Raw genomic sequence first — 21,157 nt, 5'->3', positions numbered from 1 at the left:
GCGTGCGTTGCCTCGGCGTTCAGCTGCCGTGGACGACGCTACTTCCGCCGGCGCGCAAGGTCACGCTGTAGGGGCTGAGGAAGGGCCTGCGACTCGGCGAAGACGTCTAGATAGAGCAGGAAGTACGTATGTAAGCAAAGAAAGACGCAGGGACAGCGCTGGCCCGGCATAACAGAGGACAGGGAAATGACATGGGCAGAAATCTGATGCGAGGCGCTGCTGGAATACAAACGAGACCTGATTGGTACCTGTTTGTAGAGGAGGGAAGGAGGAAGTGGGAAGGGAAAAAGGGCGGGGAGAGAGGGAGGGGACCCAGGGAGGGAGTGATTAAGGATGACGGCGACACCGAAGACGGTGTATGAGCAGCAGCACGGTTAGTAGGCTGGCAGGAGCGGACCATCACACACGCCTCGGAGGAAACAGCGTCTTGGGTGAAGCATGGTAGCTAACAGCTAGGAGCGTTTCGAGTGCCTTTGCCATGCCTGTCAGGGCGTCTCACCCGCGTGGTGTCCCGCTGACCTGCCCCGAAATTCCACCTTGCGAGACCTCTGACGGGCCGTAATCCCTTGTACGGGGATTAAGACCTGTCAGGGGGAATCCGTGCGCGAGCGCAATAATGGAAAGAAATTCAGCGTGCGGAATGCTGCTCTCCAGGCCGAGGCGGGCGCGTCAGAAATGCGGGCGGTGGCAGCGGGTCAGTGCTGTTAGTCCTATCTAGAGCATGTCCAGGTAGCCGCCGCTGCCGCCATCGCAGCAGATGGAGGCAATGACAAGCGCTCGCTGCGCCTTCGCTGCGCCTTCGCTACCTTGTATTTCCGCCTCGGCCGCAGCGCGCGGCGACCTCCATTTCAGGGGTTCCTTTGAAACGTCTGTTGGTGTGTTTTTGTCGGCGTGAAGTGGGATGTTCGCTGGGTGTACAACACATGCAAATGGTGTATGCTATTGTGTAAGGTCAATTACGTGTGTAACACGATATGCACATGCTGTGTTGGTATAATATTAAAAGAAAAATGTATATGATACTGATTGTAATAATGTACTCGGGTATACATATAATTAGCATACAAATTAGAAAGTACGTGAGTAAAGAATTTATGAAGTGTGCCCTTTTGTTACTGAATAGCATATTCCAAGTTCTGCCGTTGGTGGAGGCCGCGCCGTTTTTACAAGTTATAAAGCCACATTTTGTCGCGTACGAAAAAGCCTCCGGGTTAGCCCCGGATTGTCCGCGCTTCCCGGGCCGCGGCGGCCACAATGCTCGCAGCAAGAAGCGCTGTGCGGAAGAGCGAGGAAAACCGTGCAGGAAGTGCGCCCGGCCGTCATTGCCGCCCGGCCGCCAGTCCTCCGTCCTTGGAGCGGAGCCTCGCGCGCACCAGCGCCTTCCCCCCAACTCTCGGCCGGCAATCGGTACATCTCAGGGTATGGGCGGGGGGCGGGGGGCAGCTTTCCATGGCCTTGGACAGGCAGGGGCTGTTATTCAAGCCCGGCCGCGGGGTATGGGGTGGGGAGCCCAGCGTCATCTCCGGGTTTTACATTAGGGAAGAAAAATATGCGGGATTGCGCGCTCTAAGAGTTCCGTCATCGCCAGTCGCCTCCACGAAGCGTTGCGAAGCGGGACCGTGCATGCGTGCTCAGAATTAAATGCTCGGATGTCCACCCATTGCTGACGGAAGGCGGCGTGCGGAGATGAATTCCGAAGGGGGGGGGGCGCTACGTCTGAGGACTGGGGCGCTACTCGCTGGACTTTGCGTTGTCGCAGGGACAGCGCCCCACACGCGAGCCGTGTCCTTAGAGTTAGGAGAGGTACACGTTTGCATGGAAACTATTAACATGGACGTTGATAAAAGGTGCGAGAAGTCCTGCACGATTTACCGTGTAACAACACACTGCAATATGCAGGGAAATCTACATTGTTTTTTTGCATCCGCAAAACCACTGAACTCTGCGAGAGATATTTTTCTTTCATAATACGCATAGACTATACTCCTTGAGGAGCAAAGACACGTGTATATAAACCAGGAACGCCTCGCCAGGCGTCTCATGATTCATGCCTGCAGAAGGTAGGACATTCTTGAATGCTTGCTCCTGCTCTCTCGCGGAAGCTTACTTGGCGCATCAAGGCTGAGTGTGGATTTGATGGCAAAAGTAATGGTGGGCTTCATGGGCGATCGCAAGGTGGTATTCGCCCAACTGCGTGTGTACTCCGAACGGATGCAAGGTATGTGCGCGTGTAATCCGCAATAAGGAATCCCGGTTGTGTGGGTGCGGAGCCAAGGGGCGCAACACAGAGGGAGGAGGAGGACGGAGGGGAGGGGGGAGGAAGGGAAGAGGAGGAGGAATGGAAGAAGAGAAGAGGAGGATGGGAGGAAAAAGAGGAGGAGGAGGAAGAGGAAGAGGAGGAAGGTAAGAAGAGACAAAGGAAGGAGGAAGAAGAGGAAGGAGGAGGAAGGGAAGAAGAGGAGGAAGAGGAAGGGAAGAGGAAGAGGAAGGAGGAAGGGAAGAGGAAGAGGAAGGAGGAGGAAGGGAAGAAGAGGAAGAGGAAGGAGGAGGAAGGGAAGAAGAGGAAGAGGAAGGAGGAGGAAGGGAAGAAGAGGAAGAGGAAGGAGGAGGAAGGGAAGAAGAGGAAGAGGAAGGAGGAGGAAGGGAAGAAGAGGAAGAGGAAGGAGGAGGAAGGGAAGAAGAGGAAGAGGAAGGAGGAGGAAGGGAAGAAGAGGAAGAGGAAGGAGGAGGAAGGGAAGAAGAGGAAGAGGAAGGAGGAGGAAGGGAAGAAGAGGAAGAGGAAGGAGGAGGAAGGGAAGAAGAGGAAGAGGAAGGAGGAGGAAGGGAAGAAGAGGAAGAGGAAGGAGGAGGAAGGGAAGAAGAGCAAGAGGAAGGAGGAGGAAGGGAAGAAGAGGAAGAGGAAGGAGGAGGAAGGAAAGAAGAGGAAGAGGAAAGAGGAGGAAGGGAAGAAGAGGAAGAGGAAGGAGGAGGAAGGGAAGAAGAGGAAGAGGAAGGAGGAGGAAGGGAAGAAGAGGAAGAGGAAGGAGGAGGAAGGGAAGAAGAGGAAGAGGAAGGAGGAGGAAGGGAAGAAGAGGAAGAGGAAGGAGGAGGAAGGGAAGAAGAGGAAGAGGAAGGAGGAGGAAGGGAAGAAGAGGAAGAGGAAGGAGGAGGAAGGGAAGAAGAGGAAGAGGAAGGAGGAGGAAGGGAAGAAGAGGAAGAGGAAGGAGGAGGAAGGGAAGAAGAGGAAGAGGAAGGAGGAGGAAACGAAAGGGAAGAAGAGGAAGAGGAGGAGGAGGAGGAGGAAGAAGAGGAAGAGGAAGGAGGAGGAAGGGAAGAAGAGGAAGAGGAAGGAGGAGGAAGGGAAGAAGAGGAAGAGGAAGGAGGAGGAAGGGAAGAAGAGGAAGAGGAAGGAGGAGGAAGGGAAGAAGAGGAAGAGGAAGGAGGAGGAAGGGAAGAAGAGGAAGAGGAAGGAGGAGGAAGGGAAGAAGAGGAAGAGGAAGGAGGAGGAAGGGAAGAAGAGGAGGAGGAAGGGAAGAAGAGGAAGAGGAAGGAGGAGGAAGGGAAGAAGAGGAAGAGGAAGGAGGAGGAAGAGGAAGGAGAGGAAGAGGAAGGAGGAGGAAGGAGGAGGAAGGGAAGAAGAGGAAGGAGGAGGAAGGGAAGAAGAGGAAGAGGAAGGAGGAGGAAGGGAAGAAGAGGAAGAGGAAGGAGGAGGAAGGGAAGAAGAGGAAGAGGAAGGAGGAGGAAGGGAAGAGGAAGAGGAAGGAGGAGGAAGAGAAGAAGAGGAAGAGGAAGGAGGAGGAAGGGAAGAAGAGGAAGAGGAAGGAGGAGGAAGGGAAGAAGAGGAAGAGGAAGGAGGAGGAAGGGAAGAAGAGGAAGAGGAAGGAGGAGGAAGGGAAGAAGAGGAAGAGGAAGGAGGAGGAAGGGAAGAAGAGGAAGAGGAAGGAGGAGGAAGGGAAGAAGAGGAAGAGGAAGGAGGAGGAAGGGAAGAAGAGGAAGAGGAAGGAGGAGGAAGGGAAGAAGAGGAAGAGGAAGGAGGAGGAAGGGAAGAAGAGGAAGAGGAAGGAGGAGGAAGGGAAGAAGAGGAAGAGGAAGGAGGAGGAAGGGAAGAAGAGGAAGAGGAAGGAGGAGGAAGGGAAGAAGAGGAAGAGGAAGGAGGAGGAAGGGAAGAAGAGGAAGAGGAAGGAGGAGGAAGGGAAGAAGAGGAAGAGGAAGGAGGAGGAAGGGAAGAAGAGGAAGAGGAAGGAGGAGGAAGGGAAGAAGAGGAAGAGGAAGGAGGAGGAAGGGAAGAAGAGGAAGAGGAAGGAGGAGGAAGGGAAGAAGAGGAAGAGGAAGGAGGAGGAAGGGAAGAAGAGGAAGAGGAAGGAGGAGGAAGGGAAGAAGAGGAAGAGGAAGGAGGAGGAAGGGAAGAAGAGGAAGAGGAAGGAGGAGGAAGGGAAGAAGAGGAAGAGGAAGGAGGAGGAAGGGAAGAAGAGGAAGAGGAAGGAGGAGGAAGGGAAGAAGAGGAAGAGGAAGGAGGAGGAAGGGAAGAAGAGGAAGAGGAGGGAGGAGGAAGGGAAGAAGAGGAAGAGGAAGGAGGAGGAAGGGAAGAAGAGGAAGAGGAAGGAGGAGGAAGGGAAGAAGAGGAAGAGGAAGGAGGAGGAGGGGAAGAAGAGGAAGAGGAAGGAGGAGGAAGGGAAGAAGAGGAAGAGGAAGGAGGAGGAAGGGAAGAAGAGGAAGAGGAAGGAGGAGGAAGGGAAGAAGAGGAAGAGGAAGGAGGAGGAAGGGAAGAAGAGGAAGAGGAAGGAGGAGGAAGGGAAGAAGAGGAAGAGGAAGGAGGAGGAAGGGAAGAAGAGGAAGAGGAAGGAGGAGGAAGGGAAGAAGAGGAAGAGGAAGGAGGAGGAAGGGAAGAAGAGGAAGAGGAAGGAGGAGGAAGGGAAGAAGAGGAAGAGGAAGAGGAAGGAGGAGGAAGGGAAGAAGAGGAAGAGGAAGAGGAAGGAGGAGGAAGGGAAGAAGAGGAAGAGGAAGAGGAAGGAGGAGGAAGGGAAAAAGAGGAAGAGGAAGGAGGAGGAAGGGAAGAAGAGGAAGAGGAAGGAGGAGGAAGAGGAAGGAGGAGGAAGGGAAGAAGAGGAAGAGGAAGGAGGAGGAAGGGAAGAAGAGGAGGAAGGGAAGAAGAGGAAGAGGAAGGAGGAGGAAGGGAAGAAGAGGAAGAGGAAGGAGGAGGAAGGGAAGAAGAGGAAGAGGAAGGGAAGAAGAGGAAGAGGAAGGGAAGAAGAGGAAGAGGACAGGAAGAAGAGGAAGAGGAAGGGAAGAAGAGGAAGACGGAGGAGGAGGAAGGGAAGAAGAGGAAGACGGAGGAGGAGGAAGGGAAGAAGAGGAAGACGGAGGAGGAGGAAGGGAAGAAGAGGAAGAGGAAGGAGGAGGAAGGGAAGAAGAGGAAGAGGGAGGAGGAGGAAGGGAAGAAGAGGAAGACGGAGGAGGAGGAAGGGAAGAAGAGGAAGAGGGTGGAGGAGGAAGGGAAGAAGAGGAAGAGGGAGGAGGAGGAAGGGAAGAAGAGGAAGAGGAAGAGGAAGGAGGAGGAAGGGAAGAAGAGGAAGAGGAAGGAGGAGGAAGGGAAGAAGAGGAAGAAGGAGGAGGAAGGGAAGAAGAGGAAGACGGAGGGGGAAGGGAAGAAGAGGAAGAGGAAGGAGGAAGGGAAGAAGAGGAAGATGAAGGAGGAGGAAGGGAAGAAGAGGAAGATGAAGGAGGAGGAAGGGAAGAAGAGGAAGAGGAAGGAGGAGGAAGGGAAGAAGAGGAAGAGGAAGGAGGAGGAAGGGAAGAAGAGGAAGACGGAGGAGGAGGAAGGGAAGAAGAGGAAGAGGGAGGAGGAAGGAAGGCAGCAGCAGCAATAGCGTGTACACGTGTCTGGTAGATGGCTTCTTCGGGGACCTGCGGCACCGACGGAGCCGCGGCCGAATTTCTAAGAGTTGGTTCGTTTGGGAACAAAGTTCCCGTGTGTGAAGGAAGTGCTCGTGGGGAGACAGTGTTGCTTGTCCATAGAGTTTAATAACACATCATGAAAGTTGGTGATCCACCGCGACCCATACACTGCTTTGGGTTCACTCTAAAAGTTCACCTTGAACGCGGGCCATCTTGTAAACGTTCGCCATGTCACAATTTCGCGTTTTGACATGGTTACTCTTTTAGAAATCCCGAGAATAGCTTCCTCTGCCTTGACGTATGTAACTTGGCAGGAGAACGCCAAGGTCCAATGCTCTTGTTCCTGCGTTAGGCTTATATGACGTCACGGGTGATAGTGACGTCAGCGGGTGGGGGCGGGGAGAGGTCGCGGAGGGGAGGAGCTAGCCACACCTGCGGCGGGAGGGCATTGGGCGGCGGAGGGAGGGGCATGGCCAGGGCGGCCGCGGGCCAGCGGCGCCCTCACAAGGCAGTGGATAAACGGCGCTCACCTGTGCTGCTCACCTGTTCCGCTCGCTGCCGCCCTCCTGCCGCTGCTACTAGAGTAGCCGAGCCCTGTCTAGCGCCGCCACGGACGCTTCCACTGCGCATGACACGAAGGACGCAGCGTTGAAAGAGCATTAGTGTGCAAGCGGAACTGAGAGAGCGGGAAAAGAGCCCCTGTGAACTCGCACGTCAGTGAGCGTAAGTGATTTAGTGAATCTGAAATTTGACCTGAAAATGGAAGTAGTGTTGTGTGTAAACGCTTCCTGTTTGGATGCTGAGACGGGGAGAGAAAGTGGGGGGGAGGGGGGGGGCTTCCTGGCTTGTCTTCGCTGTGCCTCTTACCTGGACACACTGGCTGATTCAAGGTCAGTCCCGAAAGGTAGAGCTCTGTTAGCCGGTATGTTACAGTGGATTTGTCGTGTTTGCGTAGCTTCGCGAAGGATGCAATTAAGGAATCGGTGACATTGCTTGTTAAGTGAGTCTTCTCCCCCGCTTTCCTAACCCCCTTCCTCCCTTTTTTTCTGAACGCGCGGCTAAGGTCTTTAGGTTTGCTTTCGCGAATCCTGGGCGATTTAGACAAATTGCCACAAGTTAAGTTTATTTGCTACCGTGGCTCTGCTCATTTCCGCGGGTAACGGTCCCTCACCCAAGACTTTTTTTTGGTGATAATGGCGCTGGCGGGGCTGCTGGCTGGGCGCCCTTCCCGAGGCTGGCTCTCGGTGCTGCCTAGCTTTTTAATGATCAAATATGCCGCCTGGTTAGCTGGTAACCATTCTTCAAAAATACATGGCAGGCGAATACCATGGCACTTAAACCGTCAGTGATTTTTTTATTATCTAAAAGTAAACCAGCATCGGTTAGCTTCGTTATTGAAACCGACCTTTCGAATAGGCCTACGTGCTCATCAGTCCCCGATGAACCTCAAGACTGGTAATGAGCGAGCCATTGCTCGAAGGCCTTGGTAACCACGTTTTTTCTGATTAAAAACGCACATCGCGGAACTTGGAGACCGACCAGCCCTGCGGCTATTAAATTCAAGGATTTTTAAGTACGGAAGTTTATGATAATAATTCGTGTTGTCCAAACCCTATGGATGGCAACAGCCAATTGCCGAGGTGCCGTCTCTCTCCATCATGAAAGGGGGTCAGTTACCAATTTTATTATACTAATATCCTGTGCGTGAACCTGTTGGCGCATTGTGGTCGCCGGGGAAAGAAAACGGGGACCTGTGACGTCACGAGCCCCAAATTCTTGGCTCACCCTAGAGGTTTTGATAATGAAAAATATAAGCCAGCGGCTTTGCCTTATCTTGTTTTCATGTTGTCGATTTATAACCCGGACACACACACATGCTTACATACTCGCACACACGTATACACGCGCGCACGTATACACACGCACACATGTATACACACGCACACGTATACAAGTACACACGTATACACGCACACGTACACATACGTATATACGTTTACACGTACACACGCATACACGTACACACGCATACACGTACACACGCATACACGTACACACGCATACACGTACACACGCATACACGTACACACGCATACACGTACACACGCATACACGTACACACGCATACACGTACACACGCATACACGTACACACGCATACACGTACACACGCATACACGTACACACGCATACACGTACACACGCATACACGTACACACGCATACACGTACACACGCATACACGTACACACGCATACACGTACACACGCATACACGTGCACACGCATACACGTACACACGCATGCACGTATACACATACGCACACGCATGCACGCAAACCCACATGCACGTATACACGTACGCACACATACACACGCAAACCCACTTGCACGTATAAACATACGCACACATGCATTATCCCACACACATGCACTAACGCACGCCCACACACATGCACTAACGTACGCCCACACACATGCACTAACGCACGCCCACACATGCACTAACGCACACCCACACACATGCACTAACGCACGCCCACACACATGCACTAACGCACGCCCACACACATGCACTAACGCACACCCACACACATGCACTAACGCACGCCCACACACATGCACTAACGCACGCCCACACACATGCACTAACGCACACCCACACACATGCACTAACGCACACCCACACACATGCACTAACGCACGCCCACACACATGCACCAACGCACGCCCACACACATGCACTAACGCACGCCCACACATATGCACTAACGCACGCCCACACACATGCACTAACGCACGCCCACACACATGCACTAACGCACGCCCACACACATGCACTAACGCACGCCCACACACATGCACTAACGCACGCCCACACACATACACTAACGCACGCCCACACACATACACTAACGCACGCCCACACACATGCACTAACGCACGCCCACACAAATGCACTCACGCACGCCCACACAAATGCACTCACGCACGCCCACACACATGCACTCACGCACGCCCACACACATGCACTCACGCACGCCCACACACATGCACTCACGCACGCCCACACACATGCACTCACGCACGCCCACACACATGCACTCACGCACGCCCACACACATGCACTAACGCACGCCCACACATGCACTAACGCACGCCCACACAGGCACTAACGCACGCCCACACACATGCACTAATGCACGCCCACACACATGCACTAACGCACGCCCACACACATGCACGCACGTACGGACGCGCACACATGCACGCACGTACGGACGCGCACACATGCACGCACGCACGGACGCGCACACACATGCACACACGCACGGACGCGCGCACACATGCACACACGCACGCACGCCCACACACATGCACGCCCACACACATGCACACACGCACGCACGCCCACACACATGCACACACGCACGCACGCCCACACACATGCACACACGCACGCACGCCCACACGCCCACACATACATGCACACAAGCACGCACGCCCACACGCACGCACGCACGCCCACACGCACGCACGCCCACACACATGCACGCCCACACACATGCACACACGCACGCATGCACACGCATGCACACACGCACGCATGCACACACGCACGCATGCACACGCATGCACGCACGCACACGCATGCACGCACGCACGCACACATGCACGCACGCACGCACACATGCACGCACGCACACATGCACGCACGCACACATGCACGCACGCACGCACACATGCACGCACGCACACATGCACGCACGCACACATGCACGCACGCACGCACACATGCACGCACACACACACACACACACACACACACACACACACACACACACACACACACACACGCATGCATGCACATGTATACACGTACATGCGCAAATGCACATATACACGCATGCATGCACATGTATACACGTACATGCGCAAATGCACATATACACGCATGCATGCACATGTATACACGTATATGCGCAAATGCACATATACATATACATACATGGTCACACACATGTACACACGTACACATACACATGTGTACGCGTACATACGTACACGCGTGTACACGTACATACGTACACACGTGTACACGTACATACGTACACACGTGTACACGTACATACGTACACACGTGTACACGTACATACGTACACACGTACACACGTACGTACATACGTACACACGTGTACACGTACATATGTACACACGTGTACACGTACATATGTACACACGTGTACACGTACATACGTACACGTGTACACACGTATACACGTACATACGTGTACACGTACATACGTACACATGTGTACACACGTACTTACGTACACGTACACACGTACCTACGTACACGTGTATATACGTACACACGTACATACGTACACGTGTACACACGTACATAAGTATACACGTACACGTGTACACACACGTGTACATACGTACACACGTGTGCATACGTATACACGTACATGTATATACACGTACACATGAATACACCCATACGAGCACATAAACCCACGCATTTACACGTTTGTACTCATGCCTATGTACACAGGCACATTTACTCATGGGGACATGCATGTGTACACATGTACACATATGAATGTACTCACATGTACACACACCTACACACACATGTACACACATGTGTGTATATATGTATATTATTGTATATATGTATATGTATATATCAATCTTATATAATGTAATCTAGTACAGGGTTAGAGTACATTGATAATCTAAGTATTAAGTATTAAGTTTTAGCTAAAAGTAAAACTTGCTTCAGTTTGCTAATTCTCAGCAAACGAGACGTTCTTGCAGCGACGCCAAGGTGAAATTTCTGCTTTCATTTTCGTGCAATTGCAGTCGAGTTGCTGGTAGTTCTAACCCAAGTGTTTCCTTCCAGAAGCAGGAAGCGGAGCAGGACAGCATAGAGTCGGTACAGTCATCGTCGTCGTCGTCGTCGTCGGCCAGACCAGAGACTCCCGAGACCAGCTCCGCCCACTCGGTGAGCCCGGAGCCGGAGGAGCCTGCTCTCGCCGCCTCAGCCACGCGGACGGAGATGTTCAAGTCGCCCCTGCAGAAGGCGGAGCACCTCAATGGTGAGTGGGTCGGCGGGCGGCGCTGCGAGGCCGTGCTCTGCGGGCCCCGCGACATGCCTGTTCTGTGGCAAAGCAGTGTGTGCCGTGAGACCTCGGGCACGTTCTTTCTTACTCAAGGGTTACCTAAAAATAACAAAACATGGAATACTAAATAAAAATGCACACACACACACACACACACACACACACACACACACACACACACACACACACACACACACACACACACACACACACACACACACACACACACACACACACACACACGCACACACGTGTGTTTGAATGTGTGTATGAATATATATACATCGTAGAAAAAAGCCACTCATACACACAGTCATACACAAATATATACATTCATGGATCATAATGTCAATGCATATGCGTACACACAAAATGCATACTATAGTTTGGTATAATTGCAGTGTGATGAATACTAAAAGCTGACTGCTTTCGTCTCCCCAGGACCCGATCAGGTGATTCCAACCGATCGTCTCAAGACGTGGGAGCCGAGCGGCGTAACAAAGCTGAAGATCGGTGACCAGGGCGTCTCCGCCCACACGCCCGTGTCTGTACCAACACTGTTGAAGAAAGCTGCGGAGAAGTATGTAGCTTTTGTCGCACACTTCCTTACTTGCCCCACTCTCTCAGTACGAGCCTCGCTGTATTGACGCTGGTCTTTGGCACAATGGCTTTTATAGATACCTAAATGCCACTTTTGTTTGCAGGTTTCCCGCCACCAACGCCCTTGCAGTGAAGCGAGATGGGGCTTGGAAATTCACCACGTACGCTGAGTACTACCAGCAAGTCCGCACAGTAGCCAAGGCCTTCATTAAGCTCGGCCTCCAGCAGTACCATGGGGTGTGCATCCTGGGATTCAACTCACCCGAGTGGTTCATCTCCGACCTGGCCGCTGTCTTCGCTGGGTAATTACAAAGGACTTGTTGGTGTGTAACCACTTGATAAAATACATTTATTCTTAAACATTTTGCTGTTGATGTTATAATCCGAATTTGACTTTTTTCTTTTTTCTTTTTTTTTAGGGGCTTCGCTGCCGGAATCTACACCACCAATTCTCCTGAAGCTTGTGAACACTGTGCCAAAAATTGTGAAGCTCAGATATGGGTGGTGGAAGATCAGAAGCAGTTGGACAAGGTCCTCAAGATCCGCGGCCGCCTTCCGTCAACACGGGCGATCATTCAGTACAGTGGGAAGCCCACTGTGGAAGGCGTGCTGAGCTGGGAAGATGTCGTGACACTGGGGAAGCAGCAGTCTGACAGTGAGCTGGAGGCCAGGCTGCGACGCATTGCGGTCAACCAGTGCTGCACCCTCATCTACACCTCCGGCACGACCGGCCCCCCGAAGGGTGTCATGCTCAGTCACGACAACATCACCTGGACGGCCCACGCCAACTGCATCAACGCCGATTTCCACTCTGGAAGAGAAGTCATAGTCAGCTACCTGCCTCTTTCTCACGTCGCCGCACAAATGGCCGACTTGTATATCACAATGTATGCGGGAGCAACATGCTACTTCGCACAGCCCGACGCCCTGAAAGGCAGTCTTGGGCAAACCCTCAAAGAGGTCCGTCCAACACGATTCCTGGGCGTCCCTCGTGTCTGGGAGAAGATTTATGAAAAGATGATGGAAGTTGGTCGCAAGACGACAGGAGTCAAGAAATCAATTGCCACTTGGGCCAAGTCTGTTGGGCTGGAGACCAGTATGCGAAAGCAGCAGCAAGACTTCTCTAAGTCGTGGGGCTACTCCATTGCCAACGCAGTTGTTTTCAAGAAAATCAAAGGAGTCCTTGGACTGGACAGGTGCGAACTGCATCTGTCAGGGGCTGCTCCCATTTCCCCAGACATTGTGCGCTACTTCCACAGTCTGGATATCCCTCTGACTGAGATTTATGGCATGTCAGAATCCACAGGCCCTCACACTATCGGGCTGGAGAAGGCCTTCAAAATGGGCAGCTGCGGACGCACAGTGCCTGGCTGTTATACGAAGCTCGACAACCCGGATGCAGACGGAAATGGAGAGGTGTGCATGGGCGGGCGACATGTGTCCATGGGGTACCTACGCATGGAAGAGAAGACCCACGAGGCGATCGACGACGAGGGCTGGCTGCATTCCGGGGACATCGGGAAGCTAGACAGCGATGGCTTCTTGTATATCACGGGACGCATCAAGGAACTTATCATTACAGCTGGAGGGGAAAATATTGCACCAGTCATCATTGAAGACAACTTGAAGGCAGAATTGCCTTCATTAAGCAACAGCATGCTCATTGGTGACAAGCGGAAGTTCCTGTCTGTGCTTCTGACACTAAAGGTTCATAATTTTCAAATTCCTTAGTGGACATGTAGTATATATTATCACCGTATATGCTAAAGGGAATTAGTATATAGTGTAAAGTGTATGTATATATTTTTTTCATCTTTTTCAGACCAATATGAACTTGGACTCCGGGGAGCCTCTGGACACTCTTAGCCCAGCCTGCATCGATTGGTGTCGCTCCGTAGGATCGTCCGCCAGCACCATACAGGATATCCTTGCAGGACCCGATGCAAATGTAATGCGCGCAATCCAAGAGGCGATTGACCGGGCTAATAAACTGGCTCCGTCCAATGCCCAAAGAATTCAGAAATGGACCGTTCTGCCCAAAGACTTTTCCTTGCCTGGAGGCGAGCTCGGTAAGTTATAGCCTAACCCGATGCATACTTTTTAATACAAAATTTGTTTATATACTGTAAGTCAACTGGATATATCAGTGAGAAATGTAGATAATTTTATGAGGTTTTATTTTTTTATCGTAAAAGATTTCATTTTTAGTAATCGAATTTAATTTCCTACTACAGGGCCCACCATGAAACTAAAGAGACCAGTAGTTTTGCAAAAATACAGCGAGACTATAGAAAGATTCTACGAAGGTTAAAATTCTTGTCGCCATCGATCTCCTTCTGTCTTCTATAAGCATGCTTTCTGTTGCCGAAAAGAGTATATTTTTAATGCAACAGAAGCATGAATTTATCAACATCGAGGAAACTATCCGTGTTTCTTCATGTGCACATCAAAATAAAGCATGTATCTATAAGTATCCCATGGTGCATTTAATATTGAAGAGTAGATATTAAAGATATACTTTTCATGCAACTGATCTTGCCATATATGTATATTTATATATTGCCATACTACCTACGAACGTCACCGGTTCTTCAGGGGGAAACTTACGTGTATATACTTAAGCTCCTTATTCTCTGATGTTTAGCAGGGCTGTGCATTTCTCTTGTTTCAAAATGAATGCATTAATTTCACAGTAACGTACAATGTCCCAGGCACGTATGATCTGCCAGATGGAACTGTAAATATTTTTATGCATACTAGAAACTGGGACCAAAGTGTTCCTCTACAAGAACCTGGATGTTGATTAGGATTATGAACTAGAATAGAGTTTTGAATGATCCATAGCTAGTTCAGTCGGGTAAACCTTTTGGGTTTGGTTTATCTTGACGAAAGAAGTATTGTGCAATTTAACTAGATTCTTTATATGAAAGGATTATACCCGCACAAGTTTGTCTAATTTGAATTAACAAATGTAAACGTATATCCACTTAATGTTCAGGGACATGAAAGCTGAGTACTTACTTTAGGTTAAGGTTTTCGTCATCAATGCAATTTATGTACCTGCATCAGCAAAGTGGTCCAGGACTAGGCAATATTATTTTGAGATTAGCCAATGTAATCTGGATATGTTTGTATATTGAGTTTTCACTGTACTTGTTTTGTGTATTATATGAGTAAATTAATAAATATGTTTATACAATATGACTTGTATGCGTTCCTTATATTCATAAAATATAATCACGGAAACATACATTATACATTATACACATTTACACATGCGTAGTTGTACATTAGCATTCGTACATAAACATAACCATGTATAATACATATACGTATGCATATACTTTACAAATAATCATGCATTTGCAAGTACTTCTGTATAAACACGCGCATACAGATGTAAACATAAATGTACATGTATGCGTATGCATGTACATGTACATGTGTGCGTGTGTATGTGCATGTACATGTGTGCGTGTGTATGTGCATGTACATGTGTGCGTGTGTATGTGCATGTACACCAGACTGAGGGAAACCTGAACTCTCCTCAGAACTCCCTCAGTCAAGAAGGGGCTCCAGCTGAACCAGCCAAACCCCCTGCCCCCACTTCTAAAGGCCTTAAACTCCTGCAAAGGGGAGGCGTGAAGCGACGAAGGGTGGAAACTGACTCTGAAGAAGAGGCAGGGCACACCCCAAGTCGACTAACGCGAAGGTACCAAAAAAACCTGAAGACTTCGACAATGCATACCAGCTGGTAAGGGCATTGGAGAAGGAAAGAAATGTCAGACTCTCAATCCGAATCTCTAGAGATGAGGGCATGATCATTGCCCCCAAAGACAAAGCCACCATGAACTTCCTGCAGGAAATCAAGGTGCTAAAAGACGGGAGTAAAGTGTGTATCTCACCACTGACCTCCCAAGAGAAAAAGTCCAAGATGGTGCTACTTGGCTTCCCACTTGGGTTCGACGTGGAGGTGATCACGTCTCTCCCACAAGTGGTGGAGGCTTCCCGCATGACCAAAGGAAAGTCTCCAACCAGGCAAGTCCTGGTTATCCTCAAGGGAGCCCCAATCACCACCCTTGATCTGGGTAACTGGGGCTCATACAAGCTCAGGACATATGTGCCATAGCCCTCGAGGTGCTTCACGTGCCAGAAATTTGGGCATCACCAGGCCAACTGCAAGGCCAAAGCCAAATGTGGTGTATGCAGCGAGCCACACGAAACAGAAGTGTGTATCAAGGCACACAAAGATGGCCAGAAGGACACAACAGCCAAGTGTCCAAACTGTGCCAAGAAGCATCATGCCTGGAGCCTGGCTTGCTCTGTCAGGAAACAGGCAGTTATTAAAAAGCAGGAGCTAGCCAAAAAGCGTCATTACTTTGTCCCTGCGCCCCCAGGCACCTACATCTGGGGCAAAATAAAAAAAGAAAAGACTCCCCGACCTCCTAAGAGGAAGGAGTCGCCCCCACAGCGAAAATTGGATACCTCTAACAGAGAGGAATTCCCCAAGCTTGCTAGTGGCAAAACCACAAAAAAGAACCAAAGGGAAAAAGGTTCAAAGACCACAGCAATGGTCCCCCCAGTAGATGATAATCTTTTCTTTGACGAGAATGATATGACTCTCCTGCTGAGTGCTGTAGTTTCTGCAGTAGCAACAGCCTTGGGGAGGACTAGTGAGGAGGCAGAGAAAGCAGTGCAGGTCGCAATGACGGCTATAACCCAAACTGTGGCAGCTCTGAAGGGAAGGAAGCTAGAAGCCTCCAAACCGATAACGAGCAGCGCTCCCCTCCCTAAATCCTTGGATGGCATGCTAGCTTCGGGTGAAGCATTACGTGAAACCCCAGCTAGTCTGTCAGGACCGACTGAAACTGTGCAGCAGAAGCCCCCTCTGCAGGCTGAGTCTGTACAGCCAAAGTCTCGTCCCCTGACCCGAGGTGGCACTTCCAACCTAGGCTCTACACCCCTCGGTAGACCCTTAACCAATGTCTGACTTAGAGGAAGTTGTACAATCCTCAATCAACGAGGATCTGTATTTATCTGATGCTACCAGCACTGGGGAATCTGAAGCTGAAGCAAGTGACTCTGAGTAACCATCATGGCACACAATCTAAGCATTCTGCAGTGGAATATCTGTAGCTATAAAAGCAAGAACTCCTTTCTCCAGTCAATTGTGCGAGCAAGGAGCATTGACGTCGTCATGCTCCAGGAGACACTAACTATGGGATCCGTGTGCTTCTCAGGATATCATGCCTTCACCACTCCACACCTGGATGGTGCTATAGGCCTGATGACCCTGGTAAAAGAAGCTATCCCGTGCTCCTTAATAGCCAACCCGCCGCACTGTGGAGATGGTGTTGAATCTCTTGCTGTTGAGATTCAGCTACCTGGGGGCCCTATAAAAATATATAATATTTATAGCAAACCACTGTGTGAGAGCTTAGATCTAAACCAGGTCTGTGCTACTGCAGCACAAGACCGAGTGATCATAGGGGGAGACTTCAATGCACACATAGCCATGCTGAATCCCCGCAAAAGGCCGAACGCGGCAGGCATTCACATAGCAGAAGTGCTTGAGATGTTCCCTGAGATCGCTCTTCTCAACAACAAAGAACCAACGCACGTGAAGGGAAAGGTCCTAGACCTCACCTTTGCCACTGCAACAATTGTGGAGAGAATTCGGTGGTGTGTCGATGATACGGTTACTAGTGATCACTGCAGCATAGTCACCACACTAATGGATGCAGGTCCAGCCCAAAGACCACATCACATTCCTAAATGGAAAATAGACAAGGCCAACTGGTGTGCCTTCCATGAAGGCTTGGCTCGATGTCTGAAAGACAATGAACCCAACAACAATAATGAAAATGTGGATGTGCTAGAGGCAAGGCTAATCCAGGCCATAAACCAGGAAAAATGGCTAGAATGGTGCCAAACTTTTGGGCACCAGACCAGCCTTACAGAGTTGTGGAAACGGGTTAGGCAAGCGACAAGCTGCCAAGCCCCGAAATGCACTCATCATGACCCACAATCAGAGGCTAACAGATTGGTGCTTGAATTCTCAGCCAGAACCAGCACCAACAATCTGCCTCCAATGATGAGAGAAAAACAACAAAACTTAAATCCAGAAAGACTTGCTCTCATAAGAGACAAGGCACTCGAAGCTGATGAAACGGATGCCTTGTTTTCTCAGGGAACTTAGAAAATCATACAAATCCAGTTCTGGGTCAGCACCGGGATCTGATGGGATCTCTCACCCCATCATTTCACATTTAGGCCTTGCAGGAGAACTTGCATTCTTGCAGGTTATCAACAAATCCTGGCAAACCGCCACGGTGCCCCAGAGCTGGAAACAAGCCACAATAGTTCCCATCCCAAAAGCAAAGGAGCCTCGCAAGTACCGTCCCATCTCTCTTCTCAGCTGCCTGGGTAAAACAGCTGAGATGGTACTCAACAGGCTCCGATGGTAAACGGGTCCCCCCCATGAACACCTGCACGGGTTCACAAGGGGCAAGAGCACTGCTCATAGCATTTCCACACTCTTGAGCACAATCTGCACCTCTCCCACCGTGGTTGTCTTCCTTGACCTGGAGAAGGCTTTTGAACTGGCAAGTCCGCTTGCCATTCAAGAGACCCTAATCCACAAAGGAGTCAAAGGCAGACTCTTGGCCTGGATAGCTGACTATTTTAAAAATAGATCAGCAAATGTCAGATTTCAAGGCTACCTCTCACAGCACATGCCACTTGAAAATGGAACTCCTCTGGGAGGGGTTCTTAATCCAGCCCTGTTTAATACCCTCATGTCCAACATACTCGACATTCACCTGCCAGAGGGATGCAAGATCATCTCTTATGCAGATGACTTGGCAATCATAGCCTCTGGCAATCACTGCCTAACTAGAGCTCAGCGTTGTCTGAACCTGGTGTCTGAAGAGTGTTGTAGGACGGGTCTAAAAATATGAGCAGCAAAATCCAAAGCAATGGCTCTGAGAACCAATGTCAGAAACAAAAAACTCACCATACAGGGTATGGATCTGGAATGGGTGAAGGCACTATCTATACCTTGGTGTATGGATAGGACACACACTCACTTTCAAAAAGGAGATCCAATACCTGCTTGACAAAACCAAGGAAAGACTGTCAGTCATGAAAGTCATGACAGGGAGACACATAGGAGCAGGACACAAAGTACTAAGATCATTCTATGTACATGCTGTCCGTCCTATTATTGACTATGCATCTGTCGCCCTCATTGCTTCCAGCACATTAAAAGAAAAACTGGAAATAATACAAAACGAAGCAGCCAGGATAATTCTAGGTGCACCTAAATGGACAAAGGTCATCAACCTCCTCATGGAAGCTGATATACCGTCCATGGACACCAGAATTGATCTAATGGCAGCACAATTCCTTTCCAAGGTCCTGCAGGCACCCACAAACTCCTATCTAAGACAAAGAGTTCTCAGACACCTACAACAAGATTATCAGTTGTTTGCGGACAATTCCTGGCTCACACATACAGCCAGAGTTTTGATACGCTTTCAGCTAAAAGATTCATTGCTTGCCAAGGGTATAGACTCCCCTCACCCTGATTATAAAGAACCCCCGCCGTGGGCAAACGAAATGATCGAATTCTCAATTCTAAATCTCACAATGAGAAAAGATCAATATTCCATGCCTAGCCTAAAGGCACAAGCACAAAGGGTCATTGATCAAATAACTCCGCCAGGTAGTATAACATACTAAACGGACGGATCCATGGATCCAATAAACTATACTGCAGGCGCCGGCTGTGCAGCAAAGGATACCACAACATCCATTAGGGTCACTGACAATGCCTCAACGCTTCAGGCTGAAACGGTTGCGATCATGGAAGCATTGACACACGCGTCCCTGAGGGGAGGACACGTTGTCATTCATACAGACTCAAGAGCAACTATTGACAACTTACAGCATAGCATGCCCCCAGATATCATCTACCTCTTGACAAGTGCTAAACATAGCCCAAAGAATCCTTAGTCAAGGTAGAAGAATCATCATAAACTGGGTCCCAAGCCACATAGGCATACAAGGGAACGAGCTTGCTGATAAACTAGCCGAAAAGGGCAGGGGTATGCCCCCATCCTCCATGATCGTTAAACCCAGCCGAAGGGGACTGAGCCAAGGTACCAAAGCTGCAGCGTGTGCGGTCCTCCGGGGAGCACATAGAGAAAACATCACAAAATCGCTCGCTGCCAAGTGGTACTCAGATGCTTCAGGCTATGAGCCACTGGCCCTTCCTCCAAATACAAAAAGAGGTACCGAAGTCATACTATTCAGACTAAGACTAGGTTACCAATGCGCTTGGCAAATTATTGACAATGAGACTGTGAGGTTATGCAAACACTGCGGCAAGCCTAACGCCACCCTGTTACATTACTTGCAGAATTGTGTAAACACAATTTCTGAGGCAGGGACCACCCACCACAGCCGCCGGGCTGGTAAAAAGGGTGTGCAACATGCTTACCCCGTGGCAGCTGGATCGCTTGCTTGCAATCCAGCCACCGCAATAAGCATGCAGTTCAAAGAAAACATCTGAGTTAACTAGAAATAGTTAACACAGCCCGGGCGAAGCATGACTTCGCAAATCTAACTGAACTGAACCCACAACCTTCATCAATCACCTCATCTTCCCTTATTACTACATTATTCTCCATCTCTCCGTAATATTACCCCCTAAACAATACTCCCTCTTCCACACGTCCCCGTCCTTCTACCATACCTAACTCTACAAATTTCTCAAATACTCTATTTAGCCCAGCCAAATGGGACCGATTTCTCATGATCCCCCCTACAGCTCCTAACTCAGGCAACACTCTTCTCTTTACACAATGTCTCCAAAAGCAGGTGGGGTCCCCTTCTGTACCCGACATGATCCTTCCCGTCTCGCAACAGTCAGATCTGAAAGTGAAGCTATAGCAATACCAAATTTAACTGATCTCTCTGGCAACCCCATTCCTGTAGAATCTCATCCAACTCTTAATGTGTATATGGATATTGATTGTTCAGATTGTAGAGAGTACTTGGCTGCCTCAAAGACCGTGATGTGATATTAGTACAGTGCTACTCCATTCCCCCTACATTGGTGGACTATCCCTCTCTATTGATGCTTTGGACATCCTGCTAAACACTGCCGTTCCACAGACCGATACCCGTTATGTGCCCAACCCGGTCATAACCGATCAAACTGCTCAGCACAAATACGTACATATGCTAACTGCGGCGGCCCCCATGATGTATTTTATAGAGGCTGCCCCACCTACAAGTTTGAGTCTGAGGTAGCAACTCTGATACAAAAATGACCTCACTCTATGTGAAGCCAGACAGGAAGCACATCAACGAAGTTTCTCTCATACTCCCTACTTTCGTAATGTCGCTCGCTCTGCCCCTCCCCCTCCCTTATACCTACTTATTTCCCCACTTCTGCTTCTACCTTCCCCAACCAAATTCTTTTGCCACTTTAAATCCAGACACACAATCTCAACTATAGCCCCAACACCGTCCCCTCTTCCTCCCCG

The 21,157-nt window shown here is 50.1% G+C and overlaps 1 protein-coding gene across 3 annotated transcripts in view; it reads left to right on the top strand.

Annotated features, from left to right (window-relative positions):
- Positions 1-14,802, top strand: part of bgm (acyl-CoA synthetase bubblegum family member 1) — a 27,966-nt gene extending 13,164 nt beyond the window's left edge. For 2 of the 3 annotated variants that reach the window (XM_027351775.2, XM_070140741.1), the window contains exons 4-9: positions 10,784-10,979; positions 11,445-11,583; positions 11,708-11,905; positions 12,023-13,310; positions 13,426-13,672; positions 13,838-14,802. In XM_027351775.2, coding sequence (XP_027207576.2) covers positions 10,784-10,979; positions 11,445-11,583; positions 11,708-11,905; positions 12,023-13,310; positions 13,426-13,672; positions 13,838-13,914 — 2,145 coding nt within the window. In that variant the 3' untranslated portion in view covers positions 13,915-14,802. Of the gene's footprint in view, positions 1-6,309; positions 6,598-10,783; positions 10,980-11,444; positions 11,584-11,707; positions 11,906-12,022; positions 13,311-13,425; positions 13,673-13,837 lie in introns of those variants that run through there. The other variant, XM_027351776.2, reaches the window with a different exon arrangement.
- The last annotated feature ends 6,355 nt before the right edge of the window (positions 14,803-21,157 follow it).

This window comes from Penaeus vannamei, chromosome 27, assembly GCF_042767895.1.
Source record: "Penaeus vannamei isolate JL-2024 chromosome 27, ASM4276789v1, whole genome shotgun sequence".
Classification (NCBI taxonomy): Eukaryota; Metazoa; Arthropoda; class Malacostraca; order Decapoda; family Penaeidae; genus Penaeus; species Penaeus vannamei.
This window is presented reverse-complemented; position numbering and strand designations above follow the sequence as displayed.